Source organism: Pezoporus wallicus, unplaced genomic scaffold, assembly GCF_028554395.1.
Source record: "Pezoporus wallicus isolate ANWC-B61680 ecotype Strahan unplaced genomic scaffold, APGP_CSIRO_Pwel_v1 contig_227, whole genome shotgun sequence".
NCBI lineage: Eukaryota > Metazoa > Chordata > Aves > Psittaciformes > Psittacidae > Pezoporus > Pezoporus wallicus.
The window spans coordinates 14,069,945-14,091,350 of NW_026635704.1; the positions used below are offsets into that span (position 1 = coordinate 14,069,945).

The 21,406-nt window shown below is 38.7% G+C and overlaps 1 protein-coding gene across 1 annotated transcript in view; it reads right to left on the reverse strand.

The window, feature by feature from the left end:
• Positions 1-21,406, reverse strand: part of LOC130592957 (ethanolaminephosphotransferase 1-like) — a 50,559-nt gene that overhangs the window by 11,914 nt on the left and 17,239 nt on the right. The window contains exons 3-6 of the mRNA XM_057397740.1: positions 17,263-17,371; positions 15,123-15,197; positions 11,134-11,402; positions 5,403-5,511 (exon numbers count right to left, since the gene is read on the reverse strand). Of these exons, the coding sequence (XP_057253723.1) occupies positions 5,403-5,511; positions 11,134-11,402; positions 15,123-15,197; positions 17,263-17,371 (562 nt within the window). The remainder of the gene's footprint in view (positions 1-5,402; positions 5,512-11,133; positions 11,403-15,122; positions 15,198-17,262; positions 17,372-21,406) is intronic.

Below are 21,406 nucleotides of genomic sequence, written 5' to 3' on the forward strand. Positions count from 1 at the left end.
TGAAATGATTTTACAAGGATTAAGAACCCAGCGTAAACGTAAGCAGTGTCTTCAGGCACAAAGCTGATGCGTGTTTAGCATCTAGGCTACTTCTTGAGTATGAAGTGTGTAAAGGGATGGATTTATCCTGCCTGTTGATTTCATAGCTTATTTTCAGTGTCTCAGGAAGCACACACTGCATTTATCTCTCTTGAACTGAGCTGTAAGCTAACAATATTTGGAGGGATTTAGTACAGACTGAGAAATTATTTTGTTTCTTTGATGTAGTTGTGTTTGCACAGCATGTACACAGCATTCTCTTTTGGGGGGGGACACAGCAAGAACTGAACACCAGAGAATCAGTGTCTTTGTTTGAAAAGCCCAGGCTAGCTTCCAGGAGGACTCCACCAGGTGAGCCCCTTTGTTTGACTCTTCTGGGGCTCCCAGCACCTGTGACGTGACTCCTCGCAGCTAACACCACCAAGCCCATTCCCACTTGTCATTAATATCCCGTGACACTGCCCTGCCTCCGGCCTTCTGTGCTCTGGTTTTCTGGGCTTATTGTTCTGACTGGTTCGGATGAGTTACTGCAAACATGACCTCAACCACTTTTTATTTATATATCTCAAGTGACAGGTGAGTATTTCACGCCCTTTACTTCAACGAAGTCTTGTACAATCTGTCACAACAATGCTTTCATAAATGTTAAATTGGTGACAGACCTGTAGAAGCCAACTCACTTTAACCACACTTTTCAAACCAGGCTAGTCAAAGCTTGTCGGAGTGATAGCATTTTGAAAACATATCACTTAACATTTAACCATTCAACTACCCATCAGTAAGGCAGAACCATCAGCTGCTTTGCAATGGGAACTATAGGAAATCACTACAGAATTACTTCATCCATATGGGACAGAAACAATTTATAATTTGACTGTGGCCTCCTAAACATTTTCTGACACTGATAAAAAGGCAGGCTGTTGCATAATTACTCACTGCAAGGACTTCTGTGTCCTACTTTGATACATAGACTGTAGGACAGTGTAAGGACAGGGCAGTAGTTTAGATGGATTAACTGTGCTTTCCTACTATGAAGGAATTCAAATACTTGGCGTATTTCAAATCTTGTGGGTTGGTCTCATCATTAGTTTTTTGTTGCTTTTATGTTTTCATTTATGTGTTTACTCCTTGTTTTATACACTTCAATAGCTGGGAGAGGGAGTGAACCTCAAGGAACACACACTCTGCAAAAGTCAGCACAGAACCCACCCCAATTCACATCACAGGAAAAAATTCTGACTGCTTTGGCCCCATCTCCAGAAGAAAGTTCAAGTTTCAGCTCTCTGACAGATGTTAGTATTCCAGTCACATTTCATGTTCAAACCTGCATGCTGAAAATTCGCTTCAGCTCTGCCACAGGCATCAGTAGCCAGATGGAGTGGACTCAAATGTGCCACTATCTCTGGATCACAGAACTGTCTGCCCCATGTGCCACACACTGATGCAGCACAACATTTTTGATTCACACTTTATTGGTCCTTTACCCACAATGCTTATTCTTGTGGTTGCAATTAATGAGCAGCAGGAATCTTTCTGTGCATCCAGAAGTCATTTTTCCAACCTGGCTTCCTAAGGAAGCTGACATTTTAACACATAAACATGCCTGTTTATGTGCATGCCATCATAACTTCTGCGTCCTCTGGTCAATTCTGAATAAATTTAACGAACTGAAAGAAATTTGCAATAACTTGTATGGAAAGGAACAGTCAGGTACAGGAAACCAGATATATAAATGTCTCTAGTAAGGAAAGGATTGCAGCCTGAACTCAAATTTTATTAGACATTATAAAACCTATCTCCTAGACAGCAAGTATGAATGTCCCAAGAATGGAAAATGCTTTATTCAGAACATGTACCTATTAGAGTTCATTTAATTACAATGTGAGACAGAAACCATCATCAATAGTAATGCTGTTCCCTGAGCTACTATGTTTACCTGTCAGTAAAGACCTGCTTATAAAGTCTATAGCACCACAGACTTCATGTGAGGAATTGACTGTTTTAAAATGCGTATTGTAAATATTTTATATTGCTCTCAACCTGATGGCAGAGTGACAAGGAATGCTAGGCATTCAGGATACCCTGGAGGGGTGAAAATAAATGATAGCTCTCACCCCAGTGCTGCCCTTTGAAGGGACCCTGGTTAGCCAGATAATGCTATGGGACAACTGTGGTTAAATCCCAAGAGAGCTTTTGGAGTGTCATCCACAGGAGCCTTGCTGAGAGCAGAGGTAATTAGTTCCAGCTGAGCACACAGGCACATCACTTTAGAAAGGTCTGGCCGCTTTTGCGCTAGGAGAAAAGGCATTTCTGTCTAGCAGCCAGGACAATGCACTCTGGAAACAGGAAAATGGCCTTCCTCATTTGTTTGGGGTCCAGCTAGGTGTGTGTTTTGGAGCTGCAGGATGGAATTGCATTCACTGCCTGTGAAAATTACAGTGGACAAGCGAAAAGTTCCCATAAAATACTATGCAGAAGTTTCTCTGATTCACAGGGGAGTCCTCCGAGATCTCTGTTCAGCAGCCTGAGGCATGGCCTCCCTACAGGTGTTCACAGCATGCTAGAGAGTTCCCAGGGACATATGTAAAGCTCTCTCTTGGGAAGCTTTCTTAAAACATCTAATCTAAACACTGCCATTGCTGCACTTTTATGTATATCTTTGTGTGGTCTGGCACCTGATAAAAAGTCCATTATTTTCAGGGAGTGAGTGTCACCTGGTGACACCACAGCTTCCTTGAAGGAGGTACATTTTCAGAGTTCATCCTTAGGTTATACGTGGGCTAGTCTTCCTGTTTGATGGTGGTTTTTTTTTCCCCAGAAACCCTTGGAAAGGCGTCTGAAAACCTCCACTCTTGTGCATCTCATTTGGATGCCTTTCCACTATAGAAGGTACTAGATAGAGCCCAGCTGTTCTTGGAGAAGTGACGGCTCAGCAGCTGAACTCCTGTTGTGTGCAGAACAGTAAAAGTGTGAAATGAATGCCAAGTATTGATGGAGTAGCTACAGGTTCATTGTTAGGAGGACCACTAGTGACTACTAAATGCCATCAGATGGTTAAGGACAGCCAGTTACAGTTTAATGGCTCCTCTCAAGGTCCTGGGAAACTAACTCATAAAAAACATCAGGGGCCCACTACATCGCTTTATTTTTTAACTAGCCACAGAGGCATTTAACTGAGCATGCCAGAGAGGGGGCTCTCTGATACAAATGGATCTGGCTGAGCAAGACACACTTGCTGCAGCCTCTCTAAGGGAGAGAGAATAATTTTGTCTTCCTGTCTGCTTAGCTGTTGGCGTAGGTTACATCAACACTTTTCCTGCAATCGCAGTGGAGTCCCACAATTTACTGCAAGCTTCCAAAAACTTTATATATCCATATTCACTGCACACAGCTTCTCCAATGATAACCGCTATTGCTGAGCTGAGATTCAAACCTGTGCTTTCTGGATCAGCATGATCCTCAGTGGAAGGATTCTACCTTTTTTTAATATTTAAATTTAGTGTCTGTTTTTAAGAGATTTACCATGCACTGTGACAGTTTTGTAACATAGAGTCAAGCAAGATCATTTCTTGCATACTTTAAGCCCATATTTAGCTATAATTAAGCTGCAAGAGTGGCCCTGTTAATGGCATTGTGGAGAGAGTGTCAGAGTGTGTTTAAAATAAATCTTTTGGCTCTTACTTATGCCTACTCTGCTGAGGACAATGCTGGAAGAAATACTCAATTCTCTGCTCACAGTTCCATTCATGCAAGTGTACCACACGAGACGGAAGCAGTACTTCTTTCTAATGCTAATGGAATAGTTCATCAAACCTTGCTTTGCAGCTGGTTTTGGTAAAATATGAAAAAGGATGCTCACTTCTGCAGATTTGATGACATTGACATGCTTTCCTACCACAAACCTTCCCAATATGTTGAGCAGTTTGAATTAAACCTTCACCCATGGCTTCCCAAGCACAAGGGAAGACATCAGTGTACTCACTGAACTGCCTGTCATGTGCCTTAGTGACAAGACCAAAAGCAGCCATGCATGTAGGGCAGAACAAGCGTTTTCAATGGACTTGCCCATGCTAGCACATCATGCCATCACAGGCCTAACCTGCTGCCTGTGAGCAAGCCAGCATCCACCTCTCTCGGACCTGTGATATTTCTTCAAGGGCACAGATCACTCCCCATCCGTCTGCCCTGCCAGCCACCAGAGGGCATGTTATAGCTGCACCTCTGACAAGCTGAATAAATCATGGCTTACTGAAAAGGCGACCACTGTTTTATTCCCACTTTCTTTCCTTCTTTTCCTCAGAGTGCCTAAAACAGGCCTGACAAGAAAAAGACTGTACAATACCCTTGGTTACACAGGGTCAGTTTTACTCTGGGTAAAGCACAAAGGTCTGCAAAACCATGTGCTTTTATACTTATACTCACTAGAAAGCACAGCTTGAATGCAGGGTCCTTTCCAGTCTGGCAATTCTAGGAAGCACTGCTGAGACTGGAGGCAGTCCCTGCTGAAGACCTCACCATGTCAATGCAGTGGATTCAAACGTCCCCCCTGAAATGCTCAGATGTCTCTTAGTGTCTGCATTGGGTGGGCACCTATATCCAAGTTCTCCATTTGGCTCAAGGACTGAAGAAGCTTCTTGGGATGTAAGTCTAAACTCTCTGTGTCAAACAGGGGTGTTTTGTTTCCTCTTCTCATCACTTGCATGCTTATATAAAAATCCCTCAAATTTACATGCTAATTTATTCACCTTACAAGCAACACACCAAAGCCATTTTGCACACACACATTTTTAGCTAAGGCTACCATGGTTTTAAATAATTAAAATGTAACTGCTCTCGTTCTCAGTCTAGCTATAGCAGTTGAAAAATGTTCAATGCTTATTTCAAACTGCACAGATAGTATCAGAGGATGAGCAAATAGACTACTGCTGTGTATGAAAAATGCATCACTTCAGCTCTGAAAGTAAGTCTAAAGAAGAGCTTAGAATACACCTGGCTCTTTTCAGATCTACTTTTGTGCCTTATAAGACTATTTAATGATGTCTTTATTCCTTCTATCTAAAATGTTTTGGAGCATAGTGTGCTGTAGGCCAAAACATTAAACTTATAATATATGTAAATGTGAGTGACATGTTCCAGATAAGGAACATTTTTTGTATTATTTATGTGTAACAGTAATTCGGTGAGGAAAAATGTTTCAAAATTATCTCCTTTCTTGAAGTTTTCAAGTTTTTGTCTTTTAAATCAGCCCCATTCATGTGGACTTTTTAGACTAAACAGCACAAAATAAAAAGAAGGAAATAAAAGAAATATCTTGTCAAAATAATTAAAAAGCAGTACAGTTTTGCATGGATTTGGACACTTACCTATAAGTAAGATTACTAATGCGTCTGTAATGTAAAAACCAAAGAGAAGAGGCTTGTGCCAGACTTCCACGCCAACAGAACCTGTGAGCAGATATGCTGCTATTAATACCTATAGGAAAAAAGATAATGTAGTTTTAATCCTTTACTTCTAAAGACACGGAATTTAGCTTATCATCTTAATACAAGCTGTTATTTTCCTCCTGTCTCCACAATACAGGATCTTATGCTACCATTCCAAAACATGTACTTCTAAGCAGTGAAGCAGCTTTCAGGGTCACAAAGAGAGTTATTTAAAACATATGAAATGTGGGGAAAACATGTAATTTCCCTGCAATGTGTGCATCTGTCTGCATTTGGCAAATATTACAGACTTACCTTTTGAAAACACAAAAATCCCTAAATCCCTTTCTAATGTCAGGTCTCCCCAGTGTACATACACTTTCTTGTATCTGCATACAGACTTCAGAATCGGCAATGTGGTTATTCTTGCAGCTCAGCCCCCTGAACTGATCACATCAGAATAACTGAGAGAGGAAAAAAAAAAACTAAGCTCACCTGAAATAATAATAATTGATTTCATGTGAATAAATAAAAAGAAGGAGAGTGAGCTGAAGCCCTCCCTGATGTTTAATTTGTTTGAAAGATAGCATTATTACAGGGCACAAAAAGAAACACGTAGTCAAACATCATTAGGAGTGAAAGGGCTCACACGTAAGACTCTTGAGTCTCTCTGAAGCGCTATCCATTTCAGCAGACATGTCAATGAAGTTCTTACTCTCTTTTCAGAGATATTTCTGTGACCCGGCTGAGGTCAGCAATCTTAATGCTGTCAAAACCCTACAGCTCCTATGGCGATACATTTCACATTGTATTACCTGTAGCACCTCATACATGGTACAAATTGGAGAAATCTTGCCATTTTAGGTGTGCAACATTCAAAAGCAGTAATGATTGTGTTGCAGTGGTTCCCAGCCCTTGTATTCTTAATCCCATGTCCTCAAGAGAACCTGTTCTACCTTGAAACCTGTTTCTTGGCTTAGCCCAGGCTACCCACTTTAATTTAAAGATACACTGAAAATCTCCTTTTTAGATAACCTGATGCTTAAGATCACAGATTAGCAGCAAACACTGATGTTGCTTAAATTCCTTATTACATACAGATATTACTATATTTGACTTCACTTGCTTCTCTGTATCTATATTCAAGATTCTTCTCCTATCAGTATGTAGCTCTTCAAGAGTTTTCCTTGAATTGGCATTGCCGGGTTGGATGTTTGATTCACCTGTGCAAGAACAAGCAGCACAACAGATCTGCAGCGGAGAAGCGCTAGTATGAGAGTTACATCTTGGGCCATTGAAGACAATGAGTCAAATTTTGGTCTAAATGAAGGACATGTATCATGCGTTTTGCAACTGACTACAGCAGAGCTACCATTTGGCTTTCTGCAGAAATTGCATTATGTTATGCATAAGACATGACGGATGGCAAAACTCCAACTGGTTCTAATGGAGCCTGAATTTACCCTCACAAGTTGAATTCTGAACAGACTTTTTTGGCAAGTGATAAAAGAGGAACTTCGACATTATCCATTATTACAGACAGTGCTTTTGGCAATGCAGTCATGAGTATCCCTGTCAGATGCCAGCACACCTCTAGGAACAGTAACATTGATGCAACAGGCTCTCGGGGAAAACCCCTGCCCTGGGATTTGGTGATGCAGTACTCGCAGGTTAAGATTGCCTCTGATTTAACAGTGGTAGGGTATGAAAGTACACTCATTGGCTTCAAATTTTTGGTGTGCTCTTTTTGAAGGAGATGTAACTTTGACTTCACTGAGGCAGTCCCAAAGACCTCCTTTAGAAAGCTGGAAAATGGCTGTGCCCCTTGATCTAAGCTATATTAGCAGCTGAGTAATTTTTTACTCCTCATCTCCCTGGCATAGATCAGCTTTACTACTTTTCAGATACAAATGTAGTCTTTAGTAAGTAAAAATAATTGCAACCTTTTGCAAAATGGCAAGTCCAAATTAAATACCACAGGTCAGGACTATATAGCAAGTTAGTGTCAGACATACACAATCTTGGATTCAACTGCAGCATCTGGCCAGGAAATTCTTTGGCTTGCCAAGGTCTTATCTATGAGGAGGAGGAGTACTTATGCAGATAAAAATCTGTTAATCTGTAGGCCATTTGATATGGCTGAACAACAGGATAACTGGCTCCTGAGCAGTGGCTCCCTACCTTGCCACAGTTCTGTAAATCACGGCAACATAATCACATTTGTCCCTCTGTAAATTCAGAATACTTCTTTAATGTGGCACTGGGAAAATTCTGTATTTTTTCTTCCTCCTAATGATTCATCATTTCTGTTTTACACACAGGTACATTGAGGATGCTGTATGATGTACCACACATTTAAAAATCAAACATTTTTTCATTGTTTTGAAAAAATATTCTGGCTGTGATTTTAAATCTTGTATGATTCCACAAAAAAAAACCCAAAAACAAACAACAAAAAAAACCAAAATAACCAAAAACCCCACAACTTTAATTTTACTGTAATATTCAATTTCACAAGTGTGTTCCAATAGTATTAATTGTTCAGGTGTTGAAACGTTTTCCATTAACACAGTGCTCAAACTGTCTGTGAAAATGACCATATGGCAGGAAGCCTGAAATTTCATTTTATCGGGAAAGTTTTGTCTTTAGGTATTAGCTTTCTTTCGTTGGGCTTGTGACAAAGTAAAAATGTTTGTTTTCACAAGATGTATCTGAGAACTTCTCACAGAACAGAGCAAAGGTTTATTTTACAGACTTCTCTTCGTGACTTTTGGGGGTTTTAATAGGTGTGCTTACTCTAAGGTGTATGAAAAGTGTGTAGATGGTGTAAAGAAGCTCCTCTCCTGCATCTTTTTCTGCCCACAGAGGAGTTGGCACAAGGTAGCTCCTTGTGCTGGAGAGGGGAGAGAGGGGAAGAGTTTTCACTGTTGCAGACACCTCCTCCTTGATTCTGAATGCACAAAGCAAGCATTCCTCTGACCACGCATCTCTCAGACACGTTACAGACATTTTTCAAGTTTACAAACCGCAGCTTCCTATAAACAGCTGTCTGCTGTAATCAAAGCTAATTGGAGTGCCAATTACAGCCCAGCTACCGTAATTAGGTGCCCAATTCTGGTGAGTCATCAACTCGCAGAAAACTGTGATCTGCATAAACCCCACGGATTTCTCTGTCTACAATGAGGTGATTTTCATGAGGAACAGCAGCTCTTCTAACACCGCAGTGAACACAGAGCCAGGGAGTGTTTACATACAGTGGAGCGGACTCAGCAGCGGTGTCCTGGGAGCTACAAGCCAGTAATGTTTTCATTAAGGTCAACAGTTATCTATTTGCACACTTATACTAATGACTGTATTTCCTGACCTTTGTGGTGATAACAAAGTCCAAAGTTCCTGGCTACTATCAAATTTAAAAGCAGAAGCAGAGGGCTAGACTACCTGACTGTCTGACACGCCAATGTGACAGCATCATGTCGTTGGTGAAGTTACTCAAGACAGAGCAGAGAGGCGCATTTATGCAGCAATTCAGCTAGGAATGCCACAGAGGAAATAGTGAACTAAACGCTGGGAATCAGTCTGAAAGCAGCTTGTGAGTGCTACCACTCTGTCTCTGAATGTGGCTGTGGGAATATCTGGCAGGTAGGTGGCAGGGGAAAAAACAGCAAAGGGAACGTTACCTTTCTTACTCATCATCAGCCATTTGCTTAGGTCCTCAGCATCCTCATCACCTGCAAGTAGCTGGAGATGAAGAGCTACCTTTAATAGTGGGTGCATCATACAAAATTTGCTGAATTATTGTACTGCCTTGCCCCTTACAAAACAAGGGCAAGGCAATTTTTGTAGGGGAATTAAGATCTTTTACTAGACTGGTGAGTACAGCTGAAAACAACCCAAACTTTCCGGTGTGCGTGAAATGTAGTTTGAACTAATGGAAAAAATACTACCTTGATCTACAAGTCCTGTCTTTTCTTTGTTCAGAGGCAATCACAGCTACAAAAGCTGATTTTCACAGGTGGGTAAACTGACATACAGAAAATTCAGTAGCACTGTCTTTCACTGCTGCTGATGATTGTGCATCAAAAAAATCCTTACATTTATATCCTTAGCATTTAGACTGTAAGCAAATCATCACAGAAGTTACTAGAAATGAGCATGTGGGACAGCAATTCAGTATCAAAGGGGGACGGGAAATAGCAGTTGTTAGCACCTTGCATCCAAGTTAATCAAAGCAGTTTGCAAACTTTCTGAAATCCAGCCTCACCACAACTCTGTCAGGCAAGGAAATGTTACTACCATTATTTCCCAGATGGGAAAGCAGTGACAGAGGCATAGGTCATGAAAAGGCACTGACAACAGTACTGCTCCACTAATTGATACCCACTCCCACATTTAACCACGAATATCATTCAGATGCTGTAGCAACCTAGAAGAGCTTTCTAAACATTCACATGTATATCTACAGTGATCATCTGAGCAGCAAATGAAATAGGTTTGAACATAGATGTTCCTCTCCTGCTGGAAGAACTTCACTAAGAAACCTTACACAAACATGGCTGAACCTTGCAGACCAGCTGGCTGCCTAATGTCCTAGTCCTGAGCCAACTTCTTCTCCCAGGACCTATTTTGTAGGGGACGAAACAGATGTACCACAGCTGGACCACCATCTCAGTTGTTCTCAAACCACTGGATTCTGATTAGGTTTACAGCAATACATCTGCAGCCATTAATTTAAATACTGTATTTCCATTAAAGCACATATTTAAATATCTGTCAAACTTATTTTCAATTATATATATTTGCCTGTACCTTTCATCCTATGCCTGTGACAGGAAGATTAGAAGACTGGGACTGTGCTTCTCAGGCTGCAAGAACCTGGGTATCTAAGAAATACATAAGACAGCCCAGAAATCCCAGTGCTAGGCCCTTGGCAGTGCACTGAGCTTGTTACTGCTATTGCTAATTTCTGTCTGGAGGCCACCACTCACCATGGTACCCTGGCATGTTTCTGAAGAGGGCCACCTCAAGCAGGGCTGTAAGCCAGTCAAGAACTCAGACGGACACTGGCTGTGGGCTGATATGTAATTCACATTACTGAATGCCATTCCCAGAGTGGAAACCTCTAATGGTATGACTTACTTTTTTTCCAAGGGTAAAACTCACTTGAAAACAGTTGATGCTTGCTGTATAGGTACAATGCTGCTTCCATCACCACATTTGATGGAAGAGGTAGAATTGAGAATGTCTAGTGTTGTATAGCTGCATAATTACTATTAATAAACACTCCTTGAACTAATTCACATACTGCCTCGGAACCCAGTGTTGGTGAGAAAATTGCTTATGGCTTCAGACAGCACAATAATTTTTGTTAATACCACAAATCAAATGTAGTTAAATGACATTCTTACGAGCATATCTGACTGCTAGGCTTGCTGCAAGCCTTTTTTTTCCTGAAAGGCAATGAATCTCTAATGCTGACAATTTGCTTTAGAGCATCCCTTCCTTGCAAATGCAGGAAATATTTTTGAGTTACTTTTAGGGTTATGCTATTTCACATTCAAAATCTTGGCCAAATATATTTGCCTTGAGCTCTGTTTTTCTATTTCTGTAATATTATGAAAACACTAACACAGTAAAAAAAAATAAAACCAAAGCAGGAATGATAAATACTTACCACTTGGCTTATGTCATATCCCCAAGGAAGGAAAAGAACTCCTGTGTTATATTTCTCCCAGTGTGAACACATAAAGTTAAACAAGACAATGCTTAAATATATATACATTGTATATACAGAAATTCCACTCCTCCCATTGTCCCGGGAACAGACAGAAAAAAACGAAAGCACAAAAATGGAGGTAGCCCAGCTATCCAGCCCGTGGTCAAATAATTCTCCCAGAGGAGTACTGGACTGAGTCCTTCGAGCATGTTTCCCATCTATGGAATCTAGAAGGATCAGGAAAGGAAACAAATAAAGAGTTAGAGCACAACAAAAGGAGTAACTTCCTTCACATACACTTCACTACTGCCATATATAACGTATGAGAAAAATAAATCAAAGACAGCAAACTGAAGCACAACTGTGGCTTCAATACCAACATGTTAGGATTGCTTGTAAAATATTTGCTTCAGTTGTCAAAAGGTTTTTCTGTCCTTACCTTCACTCTTAAACTAAATGCCACCTTTGTTGTGAGCTTTAAAAAGACATTCATAATTACTTGTCCTCAGTGGTCTTTAAACACTTTAATGTCAGTCCCTATGATCAGTTTCTCAATGAAAGCATGGAAAAGTGTCCATAGGACTTCTTGCCCATGTATTGGTGTTGTGAACCCTCTGAGATTTCAGACCACTTATGGAGTAGTATCACTAAGGCATTTAGGTTGCCTGATGCCAAATGCCTCCATGACTAACTGTTATGTGGCAGCCAAAAGTCACAAAATGTATTTGTGTGTGTACCTGCAGAAGATGTTTTAAAGAGTCTTTTGGTTGAAATCTTAAGGTACAAGAGCCAGCAGTGTGCCCAGGTGGCCAAGAAGGCTAATAACATCCTGGTCTGTCTCAGAAACAGTGTGGCCAGCCTGCTCAGCTGGTGGAAAGACAGCAAATATTACATTTTCTTCAGGGTCACTGAATAGAACTGTCACTGTGCATGGTATAAAAAAGAAGGGAGGTGGCACCAGGGAGGAGCAGTGAATGCAGGGAGGAGGAGGAGGAGGAAGGGACTTTAGCAGCTGTAACCTTTCTGAGTTGTATTGCCAAACCATATCCTTAATTTCTTCTCTGAGCCTGTGCTGGTGAGAAATAGAAACATTTTCTTAAAGTGAAGTGTAAATACACAGGAAAAATCTCTTAGGAAAAAGTACACAGAACAAGCCTTACAGATTACTTATTGTTACCCTAAATATCAAAATAACATGGAGAATTTTGTTTTTCTTTATAATGTTATTTGGAAGGTACTGTAGCTAATAGTTATTAGTTATTGATCATTAGTAACCCAAAACTAACCAGAGATACAGCTCAGCAGAGGGAGACCAAAGACTCCACAGCTGCTATAGATCATATGCTACTTACTTCTCCAGATTATTTGGCAGTACTCTGAGTTTTGTTTAATGTAAATATACTTCAGGGATCTAAACCAGGAAAACATGGGATTTCATTCTGTACAGATTTTAGACCATCTCCCCATTGGAATACCTAAACATCTGTGAGATCTCCTCCTCTCAAATACAAATCTCTTGGGACAGTTCTTACAACTCTGAAAATTAGAGATCTCATAGAGGATTTCAAATATAAATTGTCAGTATCTTACTGAAATGTGCAGAAAAGAAATTGTATAAGTTTGAGGTTACTGGAATAGTGTTGCTACAAATGTAGAAATTCTTTTGTCTGTTAAAGGATATTTCTGAAACTTAACTACCAAATAGGTATGTAAATATCCCTAAACAGTTTATGGTCTTTTATATCTCAAGAACATTTACCCAAACTGGAGACAATTCATTTATAGGGATAAAATAGTATTTTAAAAATAAGAATGTTAAAAGATTTGTCTGTTCATATATTATTTTCAGTTGTCCAAAAGAATATTCATACTAGATACTGAAATATATACAGCACAGTGAAAGAGTGGTTTTCATTTTGCAGGAATCTTAGTTTCACTGAAAAAAGTTAGGTTTATAATGGTGTCATAAAATACAGTGCTTCTAATTCTAATGAGCATGGAGAAAAAATAAAGGAACTGTATAACACATACGTAAAATAGGATTTTCACAACCCTTTACCCACATTTTCCATGTGGTTTCACTAGCTTTTTAAGAGACTGGAAATATTTTCTGTTTAGGTTTCAGTTTGAAACCATTCACGCCAACAACGCTGTATGTTCAATAGTGAACATACCCTGTGTCACACTTCCATTGCTTTGGAATTCTTATATTACAGTTTTGTCTCATAAAGGTTTATAAATCTTCAGTTTTATTAAAGTTTACATAACTTTTAAATAGTGGAATTCAAAATACCAGCAAAGAGTACTCCATTTTAAAGACAGGGTAAAGATACCAAACCATCTTAACAAAGGTGGGAAAAAAGAGTATCATGCTAGGGAGTTTGATGAGAGTAACTGTCATTAAAAAGAAGTTGAGAGAGATTAGAACTGCATATTTGGTTAGTTATTATGGCCCTTTGCAGTCATCCAAAAGGAAAACTTTGGCCATGCAGAATTAAATCTGAGACTAAATATTTCCTGAAGTGGCTTGGAGAGCAGACATAAAAATCTGCAGATACATCAGCTCATTATAGCTTTGACTGTCAACATCATATTCCTTGTCTCCCAAGTATTAGGAACTATAGGCCTCATTGGCAAATAATGTACATTAAGAACCTCAGAAGCTGAATTTCCAATGAGCTTTCAGTGGTGTCATACACTAAAAGCTCCAATATGTAATTCCTGTTTATAAAACAATAGCCACTTCATTAAATTCCATACAATTACATAAAGAATTATTTTCACAAAAGAAACTGCTGCTTCTGCTAATAATTAGAGAGAGTTGTCAGGGAAATCTGACTGGTAGTCAGACTCAAGGGACTGTTGTTCCAGTGATTTTTATGCTACAAAGAAATTCTGGACAAAATAATTTTGGCACAAGCTTGCCACTTGAACAGAAATGCAAAGGCATTTACAATACAGAGAGAGAGATGTCTGCACAAGAGAATACTCCCAGGTTAATCAAGATAGCTCTACATGCATGGGTCTGACACCAGAAATGGGCAGCATCTTTGCACAACATTGCAGTGTACATCTAGAACACATATATATCTAGCCTGGGTACCTTAACTATGGCACAAAAACATACGGCTACACACTGCAGCGAAGAATATTGTAAGAACCAGCTCCAAAGAAAAGGTACATTTACACAGCACAGTGCAGCCCATGTAAATATACTACCTTGAGTCCCTCAAAAAATTAACTCTGTTGCACCACATTGTGGAGAGATTAGTTTGGAATGAGAGGAAGCAAAAAGGCCATGCTAATGTGGATCTCACTCCCACATCTTCATCAGCTCAGACCTACATCTTCACACCACTGCACAGCAAGGTGCAATGTACTTAAAAATACAGCCACAGTGTGATATAAAAAGTAAAAATGGAATCTGAGTCTGAAACTGAGGTGTAGGTGTTATGGGAGAAAAACAGCAACAGGAAATTAAAAAAAACCAAACAACTTCATCTCCACAGGCAGCTCAGGCCTGTCACCACATTCACACCATCTCTCCCGACATACACCTTAAGCAACGAAGCACCTAACACTCTAAAACACAGCGCTACACTCATTTTCCTTTTTCTCTGCTGTAAAGGGTAACCATTATTTTCCCTGTCTTTGAAAACACCCTCCATTAATGCTTGTGTCAGGAAACTTCTCACAGTGTTAGCATTCGGGGCCAAAGACTTTTATGAAACCAAACAGCAATGACTACTGTTACTTAATGATTTCCATTGTTCCTCTAAAATAATTTGAACTTTCAAGAGGGATAAGAGCTACAGTCATAGAACCTCTAATATATAATTATATTAATTTATCCACGATGCCTTTTCATCTCAACATCAGCAGTAGTGCATTAGTAGATAAAACTATAGGAAGATGCCAGACATGTAAATGATTTCATTGTACTTTACCTAAAGCATAAGCACAAAAGGTGGTAAAAGCACTGAACAGCCACACCCAGGTGGGAACAAGTCCAGGACTGGTACCTGAAATACATCGAGCAGTGAGTCAGTGTAACAGCCGTTAACATCAAAGAAATCCACTGAGATATGCATATACACATGAACAACCTGCCACTGATTAGCCCACTACATCAAACAGATTGAAATAGTCAGTTTTGACCTTAAGTCATCAGTAAGCTCCATCAAAGAAGCAGTGAGCAGGTTTGAATATGTATAAACTGTAAAGAACAGAAGGTAGAGGGGTTTTGGTTTTGAAATGACTCTGGTATTGCACAAAACAATGACAGTAACTAGGCAAAAGCTTTCACAGTTATGGGAAGACTGTCTACAAATGAGTTAATATAATACTAAAGGGGAAAAAAAAAGTACTTTTCAAGCGTGATCATTATTATTAGTGCCAACATGGGGTTGGCGTAGCACTTTTACTGTATAGATCTGAACAGGAATTTATGTCCTTTGGACTGGACAGATATTAGCACCTTTTTTTTTTTTTTAATTTCCTTGAAAAAACAAAAGAAAGTCAAATTGGACAGAACCCAGGGTTCAATTATTGCTCTGCTGATAGCAATAATGCAAGGATATAATTGGTTTTTAAAAAAAAACAATCCTTGTTACAAAGAGCATTCTATATTACATTAAACATAATTCAGCAAGGACTGCACCAGCACTAAACAACCGTAAGCACAAAGCCCTCTCAGTTTTTTGGCATTCGGCACCAAAAACAGGGAATGATTGCACACAGAGGTGTGCCCTTGCTGGACAGGGAAACACCGGTACCTAAAGCAGTGCCCTCATCAATGCCTCATCTTGCCACTCTGAAAGAAAAGATGGCAAGTTCAGAGTCCTAGCTGCAAATTTGCAAACTGTAGAATGAAAACCAGCTGTCCAGGAAATGAAGTCCTTTATTTCTGATCCTAGGTATGGGGTTGATATATGATACTCAAAAGGCTCATAAGGTTGCATGAACGGTTTCAATCAATTGAGAAATGATGGGCGCTGTTCTCGTGTGAAATGGAGGTTTCAAAGTATACATAGAGGTCCCAATTCTAACAGGCTTAATCACAATTTTAAATGTCTTCAAGTTCAATGTGTGCCTACTGGGAACGTGTCAGGGTAAAATTATGCCATTCAAAGATCTACGCTGGATGCTCTTTTGTTACAGAACTTAGTAAATACGAGCTACATTGATTTAAAAAATCCCCAGAATGTATAAGGATGATGTCAAATAACTACATAATATGCTGGTACTGAAAACTTAATGCTCATACAGGGTTATTTTTGAACCAAAACTGCTAATAAGCATCCCTGCCTCTAGAACTGTTGTGATAAATGTACAAACAGCTCACCCCACAGGGTACCTCCTGAACCTAACCACAGGTGTAAGAAATGAAAGACAGCAAAAAAAAATCCCAAACATAATCGTTTCAGGAAATAAACATGTTAAATCTTCACCAAATTGTCTAGTTTAAAGAAAAGCAAAGCTTTTTATATATAAATCGCCTGGGAGATGCTTACTACTTTCTGTAGGCTCCAAGCTGGTCTGAGAAGCCCAGAACTGAATGCTAAGGAGCAATTTGCTCCAAAAAGCTTTTGACTTGGTCTGCCATGAGGAGCACATATGGACTTGGACTTCAAAAGTCATCATTTCAAGAGGCATTTGTTTAGAAACTATTTCTTCTTTGTCTAGAAGCTGTCTCAAATGAAGGGTGGAGTAATTAAAGGGAAATGAACTTGTTCAGGCACCCATTTAGGTATTAGGAAATGGGAAACCCATTTAATTTTTATGAAGAACATTAGTGTTGGTTTTGGCTGTGTACTTAAATCCTGGAATACACTTTAAATAAAATGAGATGTTATCATAGACTTCAAGCAGCATATGCTGAAACCCATACTTAGGGAGAAAACTAAATATGATTTTTCTATAAAATGATCTAAATTTATAATGCCATGTGTGAAGTCAGATCCTCCTATATGCACATGGAGCTTCATTAAGGGAGTGAGTGGAAGATCCAAGTATCTGATACTTCCCTGTATAATTCAGAAGTATGACATAAGCAGCTCACTAATCATACAACATGAGGATATTTACCTGAGGCAGTGTAGTCCCAGTCATAGGAAGATATTAGAAAATAATTTACTAAAATCATGACAAATCCAGAGAATGTTAACACATTGGGGGCGATCCACAAAGGCACTATCTGTTGAAAAGAAAGAAAAAAAATGTAAGAAACATTCTATTTCAAATTGCAAGTCCTACTTTAATTAAGTACTTTCTATATTTTATCAGGAAAGGAGAAGCCTGTAGGTGACATCAGCGGTGTTCAGATTTGTGCATATTTTCCCATTTTCAAATTAAAATACAGTTTTCATTTCTGAAATTTATTTTCAAATGTAATGTTCTTGCCTGATTTTTGTGGCTGCAATAAAAATCTTGTTTTAAAATGTTGTATATCCTATGCTGTACGTTACCCTTATTTTCCCAGCCACGGAGGAAAGCTACTTGCAGTTGTGTGTATCACAACTGAAAGAAGGCTGCAGCACCCCAGTGTGGTAATTCAGCATCTACATGGCAGGCTTTTTAAGCATTCTATTCCCACACTACAACAAGGAAATTTCCTCTTCTAAAAGAAGTCAATAATTTCCAATTCAATACATCAACAAAGTCAGGCATTGGGTGCATTACACTTGTAGATTCAGAAGATCTCCCTGTTTAAAGCAGTTACCTACTTCTCTGGAGAGTAACTTTCTGCAGGGTCTCGCTCTTAAGTCATAAATTATAAACACTCCATTAATTCATTTTACTTTGCAGAGTGCTGAAAAGGACTCTCTGACTTTGCCTAAGCCTCTAATTCTTTGCCCCATTAACTGTTCTCAGCTCTTCATCCCCTGCAGCTTTAAGGTATTCCTTACACTGCAACAGGGATCCTTTTTAATAACACTCTTCCCAAGCAACAGTTTCTCCAGAATATTTTCAGAAGCAACATATACAGCTTCCTATGTGATTTTTAGACACGACATATTTGCAGTAATACAAGTATCAATCACTACCATCACTAAAATTCAGCATCAATATATTCAAATTATATAAATATTGGAAACTTATAATCAAGTTCTTCAGAGTGTCTAAGGCTTAAACACTATAATAAAGTACACTATAAAATACTGCAAAACAATATTAAAGAAAAAGTTATCATTTCAGATACTAATGATAGTTTTGAAATCAAATGTCTTTTTAATTTTTTTGGACTAGCTAGATGGACAGACATGAATATATATTATTTTGTATACATATTTACATTTCCTCTCTCCTATTACTACATGAAAAAATTGCATATGAATTTGAATGCTTGGACTGACTATCCTGACTAGATCCTCTTTTTCTATTATAGAACAAGTAACAACATTCAGGGAAAAATGTGCAACTGATGTTGTACAGTGTAAACTTTCAAAACTCACATGAAAATTCCTGAATATTCTTCTTAGATATTTTCTTTAATAACATTGGGAAAAATAAGAAATCTGATTCACTTTCCTTATGAATAGGATTTTGTCACTAATTTTAAGATACTGTATGTCAGCTTTTATAGTATTTAAAATACATCATGGAATGCATAGAGCTGCAATTAAAAAAAATCATGTATCATTCTGAGCTTTCAAAAGCCCAATTCTAAATCCCTAAGAACAACTGACAGCAAGCATTCCCTGAAACTCCTTTAGGAGAACACCTGAAGAGGAATCCTTCACTGCACAGTCCCCTCTTCTTACAGTGACTGCACGCTCAGCATGCTGCAACAGCAGCACATCTCCTGATTTTGCTACCAGGAGATGCAGAAACCTTGTAAGATGGAGGCTTGGTACAAGTTGCCTGCTGTGGAATTTTTTCTGATGTCTATGACCTTACATGAAATAAGGACAGATACTCAAGGAATTATAGATCAGCCTCTTTTAAGCTAAAACCTAGATCAAAATAGTGCGTTTAAGACAACCTGTGGATGAACCTTTTACATGGATATACAGATGCCATCCATTATATTGTTTTAAAATGACTGATTTCTCCTGTATGATTCATAATAACTGTTGACTATTAACTAAAGTGGAGCAACATAAGTATCTGCTTTATAATTGGGCTCATCATTCTAAATAGTCACAATGCCATTATTAACTTATTACAGGAAATAATTTATGCTTTCACAGTGCAAACATGAAGAGGGTACTTTAACCCACTTTCTTGCTAACATCATGCATCTTAAGAAAGAAACCATCAAAGAATACTTACAATCCCTTTGGCTAGTAGACACACCATGAAAAACAGTTATGGGAGATCTATCCCCTGGAAAGCAGCCTCTCCTGCAGTTAAATCCCTAAGCACACTCTTTTGATCTTAATGAACCTAATCTGTCTGGGTATTTGGAAGGTATCTGGAAAATATTCCAGTTGCAGAATCCCTTTTGTTACATTTAATGCCCCTTATTCTTTTGGTTGGTATTACACTGCCATCACCCAATTTCACAATTCAAAAATTACAAGGTGTTAAAGACTAACTTTTACACCTGTTGGAAAAATAAATACAGCCTGAATTTACTAGTATCCTACAGAACAATATCTTGCAATCTTTATTATCTAATTAACACACAGTAGAAATCTAACACATCAATGCACTACATGATTAATACAACTGGAGATGCCTCTGGGGAAAATCACATCTGCTTTCCTGCAAAGTCATGTTAAAAAACTTTAAGTTCCACAAAATGCTCATTTCAGTTTTAATGGGTCCATGGCCATTCATGCTAAAAGCCTTAACACACAGAGCAAATGTTTAAATATATGACCTATTTGAATAATAAACGGTAAAGTACACATGTTTACGTAAAGCTCTGTTCAAACTTGAAATATTCCTTCACTAAGTCACTTGAGACCACTAAAACTCTATTCATGCCCAATTCTAGTGATAAAATCAAAGGTTATAAAGGCAAGAGAGGGGGAAGTAATTGACTTCAGTGAAGCTGGCACACACCTGTGTATCCCAGTGGGATTTCCTCCTTTTCCTCTCATTGTCCTGCATTAATGTGATTTCAAATGAATACAAATAGAGGAGGAATATTCAGTTTATGTAGCCAAGTAGTACTATCCATTGTGTGTCAGAGAGCACATGACTGTGCTTTATTATAAAATACAAATCTTCTAATTAAAGGCAAAAGGACAGAACATTGAATTAATTAAAGACAAAATACCTATAGTTGCAAAATCAGAACAGTTTTAAACAACACACAGAGAAAGTTAATTGTTACTCCGTAGTTTCCTACAGGTGTATAGTTTCATACAATGTGGAAAAGCTGCCACAGACACGAGTATCTCAGAATACTTCAAGCCCATTATAGAATTCAGGCATTAAACATTACCTTTCACTTTCTGCTTCAGCATCAAATTCAACACATTTCTGAACTACATACATCCAAAAACCACACTGAAATTGACACAGACACATGATACAGTGCATAAGAAAGATGTCCTTGGAAGAGGAAGGAAGGTCATGCTCAGGACTTTCAGGAAGATTTCTAACCTAAATGCACAAATTCTTTGCTTTCCTAGCATCCCCACCACAGGTAAATGAGCTGGGTTATGATAACAAGTTTTCATTTCTTATTATGTCAAGATCCCAACTCATAAATTCCCATATCATGTCTAATGTCAGGCTCTTCTTAATTTCTCATAACATAGGAAATACATCTTACAATGAATGATAATGTCTCATTCATAGAAGACATACTTTCCAATGAATTCTGTTGCAGAACATAGACAAACTTGTGTTGCAAATAGGACTAAATTGACAGATGAAAGGCCAGACCTAAATCCGAAACCTCTGTTCTCATAGATTTGTTTGTTTGCTTGTTTGCCTGGCTCTGTGAAGTTTAGGTTGTTTTAATGCCTCTAGAATGTGGTAAAAATAGTCCCTGTGGAATGTTTATTTTCACCAGATTAGAAACTAAAAGCTAACTGATTCATATGTGCTCTCCCAGTTCTGATTTTTATCTCTAGGAGCAATCAAGATGACTCTACTGCAACCTCCAAACATACCGCTTTCCCCTCTGCAGCTGTGCTTTCCCAGTTCCTCTGCGTGACTCTGATTTTACCTGGCAGTATTTTTTATGTTAGAATGACTACTTCTACAAAAACTGAAAGCAATATAATTTCCCTCTAAATCCTTGTGATAATCACTGAGAATTATCGTGCAA